Source organism: Notamacropus eugenii, chromosome 5 (assembly GCF_028372415.1).
Source record: "Notamacropus eugenii isolate mMacEug1 chromosome 5, mMacEug1.pri_v2, whole genome shotgun sequence".
Classification (NCBI taxonomy): domain Eukaryota; kingdom Metazoa; phylum Chordata; class Mammalia; order Diprotodontia; family Macropodidae; genus Notamacropus; species Notamacropus eugenii.
In genome coordinates this window covers 374,897,220-374,916,334 of record NC_092876.1, presented here as the reverse complement: position 1 = coordinate 374,916,334, position 19,115 = coordinate 374,897,220, and the positions used below count along the sequence as shown (strand labels likewise).

At 37.8% G+C, this 19,115-nt stretch overlaps 1 protein-coding gene across 2 annotated transcripts in view; it reads right to left on the bottom strand.

Annotated features, from left to right (window-relative positions):
- ASB11 (ankyrin repeat and SOCS box containing 11) overlaps positions 1-19,115 on the bottom strand; it is a 128,349-nt gene that overhangs the window by 56,467 nt on the left and 52,767 nt on the right. Inside the window, exon 7 of one of the 2 annotated variants that reach the window (XM_072614323.1) lies at positions 14,251-15,024. The exons of the other annotated variant lie outside the window; for it this stretch is intronic. Coding sequence (XP_072470424.1) covers positions 14,900-15,024 — 125 coding nt within the window. The 3' untranslated portion in view covers positions 14,251-14,899. Of the gene's footprint in view, positions 1-14,250; positions 15,025-19,115 lie in introns of those variants that run through there. 2 annotated transcript variants of the gene reach the window in all.

Below are 19,115 nucleotides of genomic sequence, written 5' to 3'. Positions count from 1 at the left end.
TAAGATGATTGAAATTCCCTAAACATCAGAAATCCCCATATTCGTATTGAAATTCTAACGGGAGGCACATTCCAAATGGGAGATGTTGTGGTATAGCACTGAATTTGTAGTCAGAACAATTATTTGAATCCTTGCTCTCCATTTATTACCTGTTGTTTTTGTTTAGTAGTTTCAGTCATATCTAACTCTTTGTGATCCTATTTGGAGTTTTCTTGGCAAAGACACTGGAGCAGTTTGCCATTTCCTTCTCCAGTTCATTTTACAGATGAGGAAACTGAGGCAAGCAGGAATAAATGACATGCCCAAGATCACACAGCTAGTATGTGTCTGAGTTTAGATTTGAACTCAGGTCTTCCTGACACCAGGTCCAGTGCTATAGATAGCTTCCCCTATAAGGCAATTGGACATTTCAATTGTTTTTCAGTTATGTCTGATTCTTCATGACCGTAGCAGGCATTTTCTTGGTAAAGACACTGGAATGGTTTGCCATTTCCTTCTTCATCATATTTTACAGGTGAAGAAACTGGCAAACAGGGTTAAGTGACTTGCCCAGGGTCACATAACTAGTAAGTGTCTGAGACTGGATTTGAACTAGGAAGATGAGTTTTCCTCAATCCAGACCAGTCACTCTGTGCATTATGGTGCCACCTAGCTGTACCTTGTATAAGACTGCAGACCTTATTTATATAAGACTGTAAGTTCTTTTCCTGTGTCCCAGTTTTCTCATCTATAAAATGAACAGAACTGCTAGATACCTCTGGGGTCCCTTCAGTTCTAAATCCATGACTCACACAGACAATATTTTAGATGGTCCCTATCACACCTGAGAGGGATTTAATAAACCTTTAATCTCCAGATCATTCCATAGATACAATCAGCTTTCAGTGAGGTCTGCCCTCTCTGACCTCTTTGAAGAAAAGGAAAGCAATTTTTCAGCAAAGTATAATAGTAAAAACACTAGATCTGGAAAAAACGAGAACCCAGTCCCAATTTTAGACTTTAACACATTTGAGCTGTGTGACCATGCACTTTTTTCTCATCTGTAAAATAGGGCTAATATTTGATATTTGTGATACTAATCTGATGGAGAGGGAAGTGGACAGAGGGGGGTGCTGTTATGAGAAAAGCAGTTTGTAAATTTAAAGGTCAAATTATCATTATACAAACATCATTTTGCAATACAGTCACTAAGTCCAATTTACGTATACAAAGGATTTGTGAATTCATCAGTATAAGAAACTCTTAGTATCAGAACTCCTTTTACCAATGGACCACAGTGACCTGTAGTCTAATGAATATAGAGATTAAATTACTTGTCCAGGGTCATAAAGAGAAAGAATTTACACTCAGAATTTAAGCTCCTTGACTCTAGGATCAATACTCTTTATCTAGTACACCACAATTTCCCTTTAAAGTCCAAATTATAAAGAGTGATTTGTTCCTTTTTTAAAGATCTAAGATCAGAGTAAGAGATACACATATAACAGGAATATATAAAAGGACCTTTAAAATAACTTTAAATTACCTATAAAGGCATGTCTCCTGTACAGTGAGCAACAAAGTGTTCATGCTCAGAGAAGAACTCTAATTTGATGACATTAATTTTTCTGCTTTGAGGGCAGTGCTTTTGATGAATGCAAATATTTAGCTTGAAAAGGATAAGTCTATGATCAGTCCAGCACTCTGCCCCACACGCTGCCTTTGTCACTCTCACATCTTGTCTGTCTCTTCTCCTTATGATTACACAGTCTATCAGATGCCAATGTTTGCTGCGAGGGTGCATTCATGAAGTTTTATTGTGTACAGACAAGTGGAAAACAGTGTTGGTGAGAAGTTCATGTAATGCACAAGTCTTCAGCAGTAAATGACCATTGCTGTTGCTGTTTCCAACTCCATTCCTCCCTAGGACTCCCTGCCAAGTCTGGTAGTCTGAGCTCACTCTAGCAAAATAATGGCATGGTATCAAGTTCCTTCCATGATCCGGTTGCTTTCCACCAGATCACCAAGAAAAAAGAAAGTCAGAAGGAGGGGATTCTGGGGAGTGGGGGGAAAGGATGATTAAATCAGTTAGATCAGTTTTGGATGTCTTATATTCTAAATGCTGATAAGACATACAAGTATATATGTTAACTGAATAGTTGGAAATACAAGTCAGTAAAGGGGACAGCAGCCAAACTCTAGGAAGAGTTAAGGTGTCAAGTCCTGAAATAAATGAGTAGAGGAATAAAAGTCTTTAACTGAGAGAACAGGGTAGCAAATCTGTCATGCTGGGAGATGTCCAGTGGATTTCCCAAACAAAGAGACCCATGATAAAGTTTTCATAGTTTCAGGAGATGGGGAGGAGATAGTTGAAGTAGCAGGCCTGGTCACAAGACCCAAGTGGTCATTGGCAATCCGGACAAGAAAAACCACCTCATTCTGGCTGCTTTGCCCTTCATGCCATGGATCCCAATGAAAGCTGGCAAGGACATCAGAAGCTTAGATCCAGCTTGAGCCCAGTTCCTCCACAAGGCAACATCTCAGGATGGGAACTTAAGGTCTGATTCTCATTATCTTAAGGATAGGAATGGTTCTGACATTCTGACATTGTTAGGAAGTGATAGGTAACATTACATTTTGTATTAACAATTACTGTCCTTATAGCAACAATTTTCTGTCAGGGGATTATCCTCATAGAAGTGATATTTGCAATTAAGGAGGTAAGTGACATTGCTAAAGCAGAAAGTACAGATTAAAAAGAGTTATGGATAAGGACAAAACTTTGGAGGCAGATCCTGATATTCAAGTCATAGGTGGAGGCATAAAGACTTGTCAAAAGAGGAGGAAAACTGACCAAAGAGTTAGGAGGAGAACCAGGAGAGGACGGTGGCTTCCATGGCTGAGAGAGGACAGATGACCAAGAAGTTAGGGATGGCAAACAATGTCAGATATTGAAGAGGGGCCAAGGAATGGTCAGGTACGAGATATTTCCACTGCTCTCTTCTAGAGGACCCTCTAGGGGAGAGGTCTAGTGAGGACTAAAGGATAGTTTCAGAGCTGGACCCATCAAGTCTACCCCCTTCACTTTATAGATAAAGAACCCCAGAGTCAAAGTGATTTTGCCTAAGGTCACACCTGTCAAGAAACAGAACTGGGATTACAACCCAGGTCCCCTGGCTCTTTATAAATGAATCAATAAGGCTTTATTCATCTCCTTCTTAGTGCCAGGCAATGGAGATACAGGCAAAAACCAAACTGGTGAGCCACTGAGATGAGCATCCTCTATACCACAGAGTGGGGCGAGTGTCTACTACTACTGACCACACCTTTTCCTGTTCCCTGGACTCACCTTGTCCAACCCTCATCTTTTACCCCTGACTTGCTTACCCAGACTTCTCTCCTGTGTGCCTCTCGGCTCTCAGCCTTGGTGACTTGGGCAGTTTCCCTGTTCTAACAGTTTCATTCTGACCCCTTCCCCCACACACAATACACTTGCCAGGAACGAACAGTTTAGAATCATACACACATCCTTCTCTGCTGCCCACTCCTGCAGCCTCAGGGGCAGTCTCTGGCCCTCTCCCATCAGGTGCCACATCAAGATTGAATTTACCTTTGGGAGTAAATTTGAGGCAGCTCTCTGCTGCCCCCACCTGGCCCCAAACTGCTAGAGGGCCCTTCTATGAGACACTCCCCACCCAAATGCCCAACTTAAACCTTTTTTAATCTTGGGCACAATTTGAGAGGATGGGAATAGGTGGCATAACAGAATTACAAGCAGTGAATGAATACAGGCTATTCTTAAAGGATCACAGAACTTAGAGCTGGAAGAACTCTTAGAATGTCTCAGGCTTAGCCTTCTCATTTTACAGAATTATATAGCTTCGAGGTTTGCAAAACACTTTACAAATACTATCTCATTTGATCCTCATAACTACCCTAGGTGGTGGGTGTAATTGTTCCCATTCTACAAATGGGGAAACTGAGGCAAAGGTGAAGCAACTTGCTGTAATGTCAATTAACACAGCACACTTGAGGGCTCTTGCTATGAATATATATATGTATATACATGTGTATGTATATACACACACATATGTACGTATATACATACGTGTGTGTATTATAATATACATATATGTGTGTGCACATATATGTATATTATATAACAATGTAACATATATATATTTTTTTTTCCTTTGGGGAGTAAGCAACCAGCTCCTCCTCACTCAGGTACTGTTTTAAAATACTTGTTTATACACTCAGGAGGTCCCAGGCCAGGGTCTTCCTTAGCACAACACATCCCCAGGGGTGGTAGAGAGCACAACACACTCCACCCCTAGGTCACAGTAGGTTATAATCCCCTCAATCTAAATAGAGTATACAAGTAAAGTCCTCTTAGGGGCATGTTCTTCTCCCCATGCTGCTGTTGCAGGCTCCCAACTGGCACTCTCAGGTGCACACATGCTCTAATGAGCCAAAGAGTACAAGTCCTAACACTGCTCTAGCCCCTGCTTCCAAGTCCTGAGAGACTGCTGAGTAACAAAGCCAACAGGGTGAGTCCCTGGGGGCCAAAGCACTTCCCCCATTCCACCACAGACAACTCCATTCCCTGGGTCCCAACCCATCCCAGGGGTATGTAGCAGGAGCATGCTCATTGCTCCTGTCTTACTGTAAAGCCTCTATCTAGACCCTGGGGCTGAGTCTTGAGCTCCAGGGTTTCTCCTCCTGCAGGTCCAGGGGTCAACTGCTTCTGGCTCCTGCCTGGGTCTGCATAGAGGTAGTTCTCCATTCCTGCTCCATGTCTTATCTCATGGGGGAAGTGACTCCTCCATTCCAAGCTCTCCCAGCTCCTGTCTGGGTCCAAGCACAGCAGACTTCAAGGATCCTTGCCCCAGCTTCTGTCTCTGGCCTGCACCACCCCAACTCCAGGGCAGTTCACTCTCCCCTAGTTTCACATGGGAGGGGTCATTCCAGTCTGGGCTCTAGGCACAGCAAAATAATAGAAGGTAAAGGTAGACAAGTGAGTACCCAAGAAAGGCTAACATCATCCACTAATTCACGGAAAAAGTCATTACCCCAAAAGTGGAGAAAATCAATTAGTGAACCAATAGACAGGGCTCCAACTGTCTAAACAGAGTAATAGAAAAATTCACATATATCACCAGACTGAGAGAGCACCAACATCTGGGTTCACAAAGCAGAAAGGGGAGTGCGGGCCCTTAACAATGGCTACCTAGAGTCTTGTCCAGGAAATCAAGAATACCTCAGGAGAAACATTCTTCCCATAAGTGAGTCCCAAAGCAATATGTCACCTCAGAATATTTATACACTTTTGACTAATAGGCTCAGAGCCAGAAAGCACCAAAGCCTACCCAAGTCAGTCCCTGACAGGCCCACAGCCAAAAGGCTTGAAAACCTATGTGGCCCTGCACCTGATGTGTTACAATTGTGAATTACAGGGGTTCAAAGCAGATTGATCCTTCTGATGTTTACAATTTAGCATGAGCCTGGGAAACAACTCCAAGAAATAATAACAAAAAATCCCACCTTGCTTGTGCTCACACTTGCCCAATGTCACATGGCTAGGAAATATCTGAGATTAGGTCTTCCTGACACCAGGTCTAGTGCTCTATTAACTGTACTAGCTAGCTATCATCATGATCATCATCATTTTACATATTAGGAAACAAAGACTCAAGTTTAAATGATTTATCGAAGGTCACACAGTAAATAAATAATTAAGGCAGAATACAAAATAAGGTCTAATGATTTCAAACCGAAGACTTTTTACAGGTTCAACAAGTTACGGGGGTGAAAGAGAGGAAAGAGATAACAAGGTGGTAGATAAGATGGTGAATAGGAGGCTAATTTTTTAGGCTATGAGAAACCTAAATATATTTTTTGATAGAAGAGAAAGAGCCACTAGGGGAATAGATAAATACTGTGGGAGAGGTTAAAGATTTAGTTAGCCAAGGTCCTAACCAAGTCAAGACTATTATTATTTTTTTTATTAAATTTTAGGAGAAACATAAGACTGGAAGAAACTATGAAAGTTCCTCTAGCCAAGGAGAAGTTAATCTGGGGTCTGTAAATTTTTTTTTGGAGGGGGGACATATGAGTATATGTTTAAATTTTGATAGCTGTATTTCATATAACTGGTTTCACTTGCAATTTTATGCATTTTATGCTATGCATCTAAAAAACATTTTTCCAAAAAGGGGTCCTTAGGTTTCAAGAGTGCCAACAGTGTCTATGACAAAAATGTATGATTATGAAGCTTTACTATGGAGTATTCCAAAACCCAGAAAAACAAGCATAAATCCTGTTTTTAAAGGCTATTCTGTATGTTACTTCTGGTGCAAGTGAAAAGGAGGAGAAAGACTACAGATGATATTCATATAGTGGTATAATAGAGGCAGATCAAACTGGGTCTGGAGAAACAACTGTTAAATTTTCAGCGTATTTTTGTTATTCAGTTGTATCCAACTCTTTGTGACCCCACTTGGGGCTTTCTTGGCAAAAGACACTTGGAGTGGTCTGCCATTTTCTTCTCCAGCTCAGGAAACTGGGGCAGACAGGGGTTAAATGACTTGCCCAGAGTCACACAGTTATGTCAGATTCTGACAGATTTGAACTCAGGAAAATAAGCCTTCCTAACTCAAGGATGGCACTCTATCCACTGCACCACACTTAAGAAATCAGCAAATGCAACAAACCAGAGTTTATTGTTTTGTTGATTGCCTAGGTTTAAGAAGATGATGAAAAAAATGTTAATTACAAAGATTAAACCAGAGAAGCAGGTGTTAAAACATTTACCTGTGCATACACATGTATGTAAATATCTACTTAGCTTGTGCTAATTTTGGCCTAACAATTAACACCAAGAAAATTCAGGTCCCCCTTCAACCAGCACCACATCATGGAGCCATAAGTTACAGCAAATAGAAAATTCTCTTACCTTGGCAGTATACTTTTCAGGAATGTAGATATAGATGAGGAGACTGGCATAGACATTGCCAGAGCCAGGTCAGAGCTAGGAAGGCTCCAAAACAAAGTGTGGGAGAAAAGAGGTATTAGGCTGCCTACCAAACTGGAGGTTTACAGAGCCATTGTGCTGACCTCATTGTTGTATGCCTGTGAAACCTGGACAGTATACCAGCACCTGGCCAGGAAACTGAAGCACTTCCATTTGACTTGTGGTAGAAAGATTCTGAAGATCACCTGGCAAGTTAAGGTACTGAACACAGAGGTCCTTTCTTGAGCTGAACTGCCAAACATTCAAACTGAATTGCAAAGAACACAACTCCAAAGGAATTGGCCACATTATTCAAATGCTAAACATATGTTTACCTAAAAGACTTTATGGAGAACTCATAAGACAAGTGCTTATATGGAGGTCAGAAGAAGTGATACAAGGACACTCTCAAATGACTTCTCAATTGTCAAATCCAATGGCCTATTCCAGTCTTTATCCCATGTTTGGTGACCTTGCTATCTCCTGCTTCTCTTTTTTATGGATCAGTCTCCCTTGTGGACCAACACCCATGTTCTGTCCCCTATATATGGGTTACCCCCAAACCCTGTACTGGGTTCTCTCTTCTCTTGTCTCACTGTACCCTCTCTTTTGCTTATCCAATCAGCTTCCAGGGTTTCAATTTAATCTTGATGTGATGATTCTCCTATCTAGTATCTTTCCTGAGCTCCAGTGGCCCCTCACCAATATTTCCACCTGGATGTTCTACAAGCATCTCAAATTCAAGAAATACAAAATTCAACAAATTTATCCTCCTTCCTATCAAATTTACCTTCTTCTAAACTTCCTTTCAAGGGCAGCACCATTATCCTCAATGCCGCACTCTCACCCACCCCATAGATCCAATCAGTTGCCAAGTTTGGGGTCTTTTTTTGTATTTTTTTAATGCTATTTCCATAACATCTCATCTCCATCTCCTTTTCTATTCACATAACCACCACCCTAGTTAGGTCCTTATCCCTTCTCTCCTGAATTATTACAATAGCCATACAAGGGCAACAAAACCACATATACACAAACAAACACATAAACCCAGAAACTGAACTATGCACATGATGTGACCAGATCATCTTAAAAGATCATCTTGACCAGATCATAATCCTTTTAGTTGGAACTCTTTAATTTAATTCTTGGTAGGTTTGGAATTTAATATTGGCCACAATTATTTTAAAAATTCCTTTTGAGTTCTTGCAGCTATTAAAACATTTTTTAATGAAGTTTATGTTTCCATCCTGTTTAAAGTACCAATATCATTTCTAAAAAGAAATGATTTTTGGTCTTTCTGGAGTAGGATTATAGTTCTTTTTTTCTTTGTTTCATTTCCCTCTCTAGTCTCTCCCCACTCCAAATTCACTTTCGACGCAACAAAGTGACTTCTCCCCCTAAAATGTAGGTGTGACCATGTCATCACTGTCCTCAAAAAATATATATATATATAAACTCTGTTTATCATTTAAAACTCTTACCAACAGGGTTATTTCCTACTTTTCTGATGTTTTTATACATTACTCTCCTCCGTGCATCCAGCCATACTGGTCTATTTGCTACTCTGCACAAATCACACACCATTTCCTACTTCCATGCATTTGTACTGACTGTCCCCCATACCTGGTATATATATACTTCCTTTTCAACTTCACCTCTTTGAATTTCTGGTTTATTTCTCCTTCCCTGTTAGATTACAAGCTCCTTGAGGGCAGGGACTGTCTTTTTCCTCTTCTTGTATCCCTGGCACTTTGGCACAGTGCCTGGCACAAAGTAGGTGATTTTCTTTATTGATTGATTTAACTTAGCTCCAGCACCACCTTCTACATAAAGCCTTTCCTGATATAGCTACTAGAGTATCCCCTCCTAAAACTACCTGGTATTCACACTTTCACTGTGTGTACAAAACAATAATGACAGCATTTATATAATGCTTTAAGGTTCTAAAGCACCTTACCTGTGTTTTCTTATTGAAGTCTTATTTGTTCACTGTGATACCATGCATGGAGTTGTACTTGTATGTGTTATCTCTCCCACCAGAATGCAGACAGGAATATTTTACATTTGTTTTTGTTTTCCCCAGCATTTAGCACAGTGCCTGGCACAAAGCAGGTGTTTAATAAATGTTTTTGATTGATTCAAAATATGATTCCATTACGGAAATTTTATTCATATACAACAGTTTAGGAATATATTTATTACATTAACTAAGTCAACCAGGGGTGTGAGAGTGGCAATGTGTGCAAGTGGAAAGAACACGGACTCTTAAGTCAGGTGTCTGTCCTAGAATCCTGCCTCTTCAACAATGTTTTATCTCTGCGGGCCTCAGTTTCTTAATCTGTAAAATGAGGCTATTCAGTTTGTTGGTCTCTAAGGGCTCTTCCAGCTATAAACTTGTTGGACTAAATTTCACACAAGAAGTATGTATTTAAATTGGTTGACTGGCTTACATGGGTCAACTTTGAATTTTAGAATTGGAAGGCACCTCAGAGATAATCTATCTGAACTCTTTCATTTGCTCACTTTCCCTAACCTACTCCCTAGAAGATCCCCCCTCCTTAACCACCCCCCCCCCCAGTTCAAAGGATCTAAATGATCAGATTTTTACTGCTGGGAATCCCCACTAGGATATGTTATTCTTACAAGTGCTAACCCAAGGCCAAATAGTGACTTGAGCTCTCAACCAGAGGATGCCGATTTTTCACATATCTTTGAGTACCAGGGAGGATCCAGACCACGCTAAGTTTCTTGGAATTACAGTTAATAGACTTGAACTTTATGGTATAGCTCTAGAACTAACCAAAAGCCCACAGTCAGACACATACAAAGAAATGCATACAAGAGGTGCTCAGTTTTGAATCATTTATGCTCTTATGCTTTGTTACTTCTTGCACACTCCTGATTCCATGTTTCATCATGGCATGGAAGTGACCCAGGGTTCCTGAAGGCTATGCTAGTGTAGCACAACCTCTACCAGGTTCTGCCATGTTGAAAAAGATTTGAGTAATAGGCTAGGTCTATTATTCAAGGACCAGCCTTTCTCGTTGTGGGAAAGCTCATTAGAAGTAGGCTGGTCATTTGGTGATTCTTTGTCAATGGCAACCTAGAAAATAAAGAAAAATATGGTATGGCCTTTAATCCTGGTTATGCAATGACAGAGGCTATGCAGCACCACGTAGGTTAAATCCTAAGACCTTAAAGATGGGATCCTAGAAACTGAACTGCAGTAATTTTGACATTATTACTATAAAAATCAAGAGAGGAAAAAGAAAGTTGCAGTTAAATTGAAGGATGGTAAACAGGTTTCCAGTGGAGAGAAAAATAAAGGTTGGCAAAGTTGATTTCATTTTTTATTCAAAGGCAATGAGGAACATCATTCCATGAGAAAAGATTCTATGATTCTTCTCATCATGTTGTGCTCATCATAAACATAAAAGTGTTGGTACTGAAGTCAGGTGGACCTGAGTTCAAATATGGCCTCAGACTTTATTGGTTGTGTGACCATGGGCAAGTCATTTCACCTCTGTTTGCCTCAGTTTTCCCACTTGTAAAATGAGGATGATAAAAGTACCTCCCTCCCAGTGTTGTTATGAGGATTAAATGAGATAAAATTTGGAAAGCACTTAGTGCCTGGCACATGTGCCAATATGAGCATTATAGAAATGTTAACTATTAGCAAACATTTAACCAATAACAGTGGTCTCTGTGGCAAAGAAAGGAAGCTGGACAATCTATGAAGAATTCAATTCAACTAACTAAATCCAATTTAACAAATGTTAAATACCTACTAAGTATGAGTCAATGGGAATACAAAGACAGAAAATTAACAGCATCTAGGCAGATGAGTAAATAAAATACATTTATTAAAAGACTTTCCATCATATATTTCAGTACTCAGTAAATTCTGTGCAAGGTTGGGCATGGAGAGGGAAAACTATGAAAAAGATGTTAGAAAATTTCATTTAATACATGAACTAATGAACCAGAAAAACATTTTACTCAGTAACAGCAACATTGTGTAATGATCAACTAGGATTTACTTAACTCTTCTCAGTGATGCCGTGATCCAAGAAAATTCCAAAAGACTCATGATGGAAAATGCTATCCACATCCAGAGAAAAAGAAGTTATGGAGTCTGAATGCAGATCAAAGCATACTATTTTCACTTTTTTGTGTTATGTTTTTTTCCTTTTGTTCTACTTCTTTCATAACATGACTAATGTGGAAATATGTTTTATATGATTGCACATATATGTAACCTATATCAGATTACTCACCATCTTTGAGAGGGAGAAATGAGAGGAGGGAGAAAAATTTGGAATTCAAAATCTTTCAAAAAATGAATGTTGAAAATTATCCTTATATGTAATTGGAAAAAAATATTAAATAAAAAAATTTCATTTAAGAGCAAGAAACAAAAGAAGCCAAAGGCTTACAAGTTATAAAGAAATCTCCTGTATATCATGCATACATTAATCATCCACAATGAGACCAAAAGAGACTAGGAACCATTTTAGTACTTTATCCCCTTGCCAAATAAAGTTATATATAGAAAGGGAAAAAAGAGTCACCACTGGTTCAGAATATAATCTTTGTAAAAACTTACAAAGGAAGACGATGAAAGATAGGAACAATATCTTCAAGGAAGAAGAGAATCTGGAGAGACCACATGACTGAGGTAATATTAAGGTAGCCTCAGAAGCAGCATATCCTGGAGTCAAATCCCACTTCTTGCAGATAGATGCATAATCTCTGTCTGACTCTGGGTCAATAAGTCACTTAACCTCTCAATGCTCCTAAGCAACTCTGCAAATTGAAGAACAACTACTTCTTTGTATTGGACGAGGGACTTTTAAGGTGCTGATTAGGATGGCAAAGACCAAATCATATAAAAGTTGAATTATGAACAGGAAATGACTAATTACTGATGCAAAAAGTACATTCTTAATGAACTTATTATGTTCAATAGAACTCATAGAGAATTAAAAGCAATGACAAATTAGAAGAATTAAAAAAGGTAGCTATGTCATGCAACTATAGTATCTTCAACCTTCAACCAGACCTTCAACTGACCTACTTCAAAATGTAAAATGGATAAAAGAACATATATCAACTCAAACTATTGTCATTTCTTGAAGAAATTTAACAAATACAGACTAATCACTACCATGAGGCCAAAAGAAACCAGAAACCATTTTAGCATTCTATCTTCTCCAAGTGAAGTTATATTTAGGGGAGAAAGGTCAATATTGGTTTAGAATATAAATTTCTTTGTAAAAACTTACATAGGAACTTGGTGAAAGATAAGAACAATATCATCAAGGCACTGTGCTAAATAATAACTCTCAAAAATGTAATTATATATAAAGTTAAGCTAATTAAATTAAATTAATTAAAAGTTTTTGACTAGATGATCCAGGCAGGAGAAACTGAAAAACTTTAATAATTGTCTTCTCTCCAAGATTTACTCATTGAGCACTCTAAAGGTGAGGAAACATAAAAAATGGTTTCTAGTAGCCATATTAAAATTGGTTAGGCAACAGATTTACGTATAGACCTTTAACAAGTTAAAACATCTGTCAAATTATTATTTCTCAAATTTCTATCAACAATGAGGAGAATAAGAAAAACTGTTTCTTTTGATGTTACCTCTTCAATAGTTTAGGTTTTTCCCTGGATAAGAAATATTATCCTGGCAGTTAGCACACCTAGCTTCACTATGTAATTATTTCTAAAAATCATCAGGTTGCAGGTAAAAGGAATAAGGATGCTCAAAGAATCCTTCGGGGCTTTAATAGGTTTTTGTTAAAACTGTAACTAAGATAGGGCAGCCAAGGCTTTGACCCAAGGCACCAAAACTTAGACAGCACAATTTTTCCTCTTACAAATTCATTCAACAATAAGTTATCTTTATTACTACACTACAGAATTTTGCTAGGAATTGAAAGCAAAATCTTACTAGCTCATAGTTTGCAGAGCATCCCTTTCCTTCCTTCCTTTTATTTTTTTATGAAAATTAAGCCAACATTTGCCTTTCTTCAGGCCTGCAGTACTGTTCTCATTCTCCACGATCTCCCTAGTAGACACTCATCATTCATTACTGTCATTTCTTTCAGGACCCTGAAATGTAATTCAGCTGAACTTGCTTGGAGCTGCAATAAAATGCTTTCTTACTATATCCCTATTTCTCTTGGATTCTACCCCTGTTGGACATTTTTGTTTTCTCCTTTCAAATTCAGTTCTCATTCTGCTTGGCAGACAAAAAGTAAAATAAAAGTTGGGTAATTAGACTTTCATCTCTTATTGTCTTCCCATAAACCTTGAGCAGCAGTCCTATCCTTTGAGGGACTTCCTTCTTTTCTCAACATAGCTTTTTTTTTTTTTTTTAAACAAAAAGGCATAAAAACTTAACAGATGCTTTCCTTCAGCAGTGCAGAAACAACTGAACTCAGCACCTAGTCAGTAAGAATAATTGGTTAAAGCAGGAAGTTGCCAAATTCTGAATATTATTAAAATCTATTCTGTAAGCCACACTAGTGAGGGTTCTGAACTTAGGGTCCAAGAAACATGAGAGGTCTATGTATAGACTTCAAGAAGTCTAAGTTTGGATGGGAAAAAATTACATTTCTATTTCACTATAATTTGTTTTCTTTGTAATCTTATTTATCTTATTTTACTTAATGCTCCAGACTTTCAAAGGGGTCCATGAACATACACACAAAAATATTAAGAACTCCTATACTACAGTAATGAATTCCCCTTCAGCTCAACTAAATTTACTTGAATTAATATCTGCTTTGTTTTCACATAATTAATTACAAGGTTAATTTAAGACCATGGTATGTGTTGCTTGTTTTGTCTGACAAATGACTAGTTAACAGCTCTACCTGCTCATTTGAATAAGAGGCTCCTCCTGGATGCTTCATCAATCAATCAACTGATCAATTAATCAGTACAAATTTGTTAAGAACTTACTATGTGCCAGGCACTATACTAAAAAGTTCCTTCAAGGAAGTTACATTCTAGGTGGGTGAAGGAAGTATGTGTGTGCAGTGTGTAGGATATTTGGGGCGGGGGGGGAGGGAATGGGGAGAGAACAGTTTATAAATAATTAGATACAAATAGAGTAAACAGAAAATAACCTTAGAGAGTCTCTAACAGTTTCTATTGGTTATTTTAAAATGAAAGCAGTCAAAATCAAGAGAAATTTATTTTATTCTGCTATAAGCAGGAAAAAACAAGTTCTAAAGTCATTTTCTTAATATGTATATTGATTCATTACGGCCTGGGAATTCTTGATGAGATACAGGCTGAATTTACATGACCCAGATCTGAGGTTTCTTCCAACCTTAAGATTCTACTAAAAACTGCTAAATTAATGAGTAGTGTTTTTTTAAAAATCATATTGGCTCTTGGTAGAAAGAGAAAAGATGACCCCAAAACAGATAATAACCAGAGATTTATTATTCAAAAAGGAACTTTTAAGACAACATTCATTCATCTCAATCTTCTTCTCCTATATTTAGTAATGCATAATGATCACAAATGTTCCCAATGATGATCCCAGTTTACTATAAGAACTTCAATCATCAAATAAATCTATTACATTCACTACATTGTATGTAATGAGGACAGAAAAGATGTGTTAGAAAGCTTTTCATCAATAAGAATAAAAATTAAATTTAAAAAAGACTTTGTTTACCCTACCAGTTATCCAGAAGACAGAATTAATCACCACATTCCATTCTATAAGTTGAAAGAATGAATCAATGTTTTCCTGTAATGAATTGCCTTAGCTCTTACAGATGCCTGTTAACTATAACTGTAGGAAAGTTTGACTAAGTATCTAGTGTAAAGCTGTAATCTATTTTTTTTCAGGTACCATTCTGCATTATAGATTTTTATCTATTGATATAAGAGGAATTTTTCAAGTCGCTCTGGAAGACACAGTTGGTAGACAGTGTAATTACAGGAGCGACCCAAGCACTTTCGAATACACAGACGGCAAAGCTGGGCCAGTGAAGAAGGACCTAAAGGAGGAGGAGAAAAAAAAAAATAAGGATGGAAATACATACAAGGTAGAAGGAAAGTCAGAGAGCAGTAACAAGAGGAATAGTTACAATGGCATTGAGTTACTCTTTTTAAAAGGGTAACAATATAGATAATGGAATATTTCTCCCTTCTCAAAACAAACAAGTAGGGAACTGCTGGAAAAGAATATTATGAACACCATCAGATGTGGTTGATGTATTAATTGTTTTTGTTTGACAAGGGCATATTTGATCTGGTAGAGGGAAAGGCTGAAATAACTATAATGTAAAAATAAAAGGCATCAATATAAAAAAATTTTTTAAAAAGTTCTCTTCAGAATAGGAATTATACAGTAGCATTGGAAAAAAAAACCCCATAAATGGGAAGGAAAGGAAGTATTTATTTTAATGGATTTTTAAGTGACCAGAGTATTGCCAGGGCTGAGGTTTATCAGAGGCAAGTTAGGAATGCAAGCATATGCTATTAACACAGTGTAGGCAAAAACACCTTAATGTTGAAGGAATTGAAGATGTCATTCTCTAATTGGGATTGTTCTTATAAGACATTTTTGTATCACATAAAACCTATCTGAGGAGTAAAAATGTGTGAATAGGAAAGTGTATATGAAATTATTTGGCCTATGGAAATTTGAAGACAGAGTTGTGCAGCTGGAAGATAGGAGACAGGAGTTTAGTAAGAAACACTACCGATCGCAACACAATATTGGGAGATTGAGGTGGCTATTTATAGCCCTGTGTCTGTAGGAACACTGAACCTGGGCTTTATGGGAAGACCTCGGGGTATTAAAATCTTTTAGCTGATCATCAGGTGGTATTGGCTGGATCTTAAGTCATATCTGGAGAAGTCTTTGAGTCTCCCAACAAGGAACCTGGGTGATGTGTGCCAAGATGCTTCACAGAGGAAACCTAGACCTTGAAGCTTATTTGATGAACCTAAGCAAGAAATATGAGAACACTGACAACAAGAAAGGTTACTATGATGTTGAGCTGTTCTTTTAGGAAGAAAGAGGAAGGAAGGAAGGAAGGAAGGAAGGAAGGAAGGAAGGAAGGAAGGAAGGAAGGAAGGAAGGAAGGAAGGAAGGAAGGAAGGAAGAGGTTCTTTTGTGTTGAAGAATGTATCATGAAACATTTCTCCATCCCTTCCACACAAAGGTGGAGGCATACAAGTAGAGAATATTGCAAACATTTTCTGAAGCTATCACTGAGAGGACTAAGCAGGAAATGTGTAGGAAGAACTTCAAATTTTCTCCCTTTCCAAAATATTCCATCCCAATGTCATGTGTCCCTGTATGGTCATCTTGTCTGAGGCTTCATGAACCAGGAAGCTGCTTTTCCATGGAAGTCTCCCAAAATAATAAGCTAGGAGGACTCAGAAATACAGATAAATCAAGAGATGATGAGTTGTAGAAGGAATATCAGAAGTGCAGGGGGGTAGTTTTCATATCCTTTCACTTCCTAATTTGACTATCACTTATGCTTGACATTCTTATTCATATAATTCATCATCTATGAGAAATATCTCTTAGAAGAGAAGCCTACTATATAAGCCAACATCCCTTTAGAAATCTTGGGGACACATGGGCATGATCAAAATAGGTAAGGTAGGTTGTTGTGGCCAACAAGAACTCCACATGATTGGAACCTTACCTTACCTTGAGAACTGATCAATGGGTTTTATTTAAAATCTTATGACCCAAGCCAGGGGAGGCTTCTCGAGAAGTTGCCAAACTTAAACTTCTGTAGAGGGTGATGATGCAGAAAGATATTCCAGATTGCCCTGAAAATTTCAGACACTAGAGTGAACTCTGAAATACCTAGAGTTTTCCTTTTACATCAAACCATGACATTTAAAAAGGAGATACAGTAGAGAGGAATTTGTTTATAACAGATTCCTATTCAGGCAAAGGCTGCACTAGATGGCCTCTTCTGATTCTGAGATCCTATAATCCTGAGATGAAAAATTCTGGACCTAGGAGAATTTTTGATAGAACTAAGCAAGAAAGTTGTCACTTGATGAGTAATACTCATAGCTAGAATGGTATAGTAAGAAAAGCATGCTCGATTTAAGATCAGAATCTCAGTTGTGCTGGGGATGGGAAGGATGGTGTTAGTTATGCCACTTCAATTTTCTGGGCTACAATTTCTTCATCTGTCCAATGAGGGGAATGGCTAAGATGATCTCTAAAGTTCCTTCCACCTCTAATTGATGATTCTATTATTCTATGATCCTAGTTCTTTGAGAGATATTTAGTGATTCTGAACTGAGATATAGTGAAGAAGATCAAAATTATTTCTGTGGAGACATAGAAAATAATTACTTAAGTCATTCGAGTATATCTAGTTCAGTACTTCTTTAAATTACAGGAATGACAGATTCTTGACCAAAGATAGCATAAACTTAATAAAAAATATATTTGTCTTGTGTCTGTAAAATCAAAGGGGCTTTAAAATGAAAAGGAATAGATATGAAATCATTCTAAAGTGGAGAGGAAAGGGGTGCTATAGATGCACAGAGAACTGACTTAGATTTTTAAAATATATTTACAGAAGATGGAATAAAGGACAGGTAACAAGGCTGAATACACAAAATTGTCACAATTCTGTCACAATAATGTCAGCAGTGCAAAAGCTTAGAATGAATTAAGGCCAGTGAGGAAAGTCACCAACAACACACATATTTTTAGTGCTTTATCAGGGGAAGGAGGAGGCTCAAAGAAAGTTCCACGATTGCTTCCAGAGGCACATGGGACAATGATGAATGCTGAAAGAACTGTTCAATTTTTATTTGTTTCTCTTTTCTCCATCAAAGAGAATGACATTGGGAGTACTAAAAATAAAATGAAAATTTCTTATAGGAGATGCTATTCAAGGAGGGAGTAAGAGATGGTGCTCTGGATGAATGAGTCACTTGGTCCAGGTGAACATCCTCAGATATTGAAAGAATTGAACACTACAATTACAGGTTGTGCAAAATGACAGAAGTATTACAGGACTAGAGAAGAGTAGGGATTTTCCCAGTTTTCAAAGAAGGCAAGCAAAGGGGATCTCTCATCTATGGTTATTTATGGTTAACTTCTTAAATTATGAAGTCAATGACTTGACTTCATTTTCTGGCAATATTAAAGAGATAGTTATTACTTATCTATGTGGCAAATACTAAGTCATTATAGCTTCAGCAAGGATAGATCATAGCTGACTAAACATTCCTTTTTTGACAAGGTTACTAAACTAGGGAATGGTACAGATACAGTTTTCCTAGAACTTTGTAAGATATTTGAGAAAATACATGAATCTATTCTTTTGGAAAATAATAGTACAATGAGAATGACTGAATGGCTGAAGTAAAAGACCAGTCATTAATGGTTCAGTGTCAGCATAAATGGAAGTCTCCAGTGGAGTCCCCCAGGAATTGGTGCCTAGTCCTGTGCTATTTGCTGAACATTTTAATGATTTGGATAAAAGCATGAGTATCTTTTTTTTCAGACTTTCAGATGACACAAAGTTAACAAGGATAGCTAATACACTGGATGTCAGGTTCCCAAAAAATCATGAATAGGCTAGATCATTGCTCCAAAGCTAATAAATAAGACCTGTAAAAGGGATAAATGTAAAGTCTTACATTTGAGTTTGAAAATTTCATTTCAAAAGTACAAACCAAAACTTTAAAAAGAGCTCATGAATTCAGTAGACTTACAAACTCAATATGAGTCAACAATGAGAAATGGCAACTATCTAAATGCTATCTTAGGTAACATTAAAAGAGGCCAGGAATGTAACAGTGCTTTGTACTCTGCCTTTCTCACCATATCTAGAATATTGTGTTAAGTTTTGGGTGTCATAGTATAGGATAGGTCTATAGAAAGACAATTAGCATGATAAAGAGTCTTGAATTCATATGAGGATGAGTTAAATAAACAGAGATTGTTTAACCTGGAAAAGGAAAAACTCAGGGGGAGTCTGACAGGTGAGAATGAAATTGGAATATCATTTTTAAAAATAGCCCATGAACCTACATTTTATGCTTCTGAGCTCACTTCAAAACCCTCTGGAAGTAAGACTATACAGCCAAG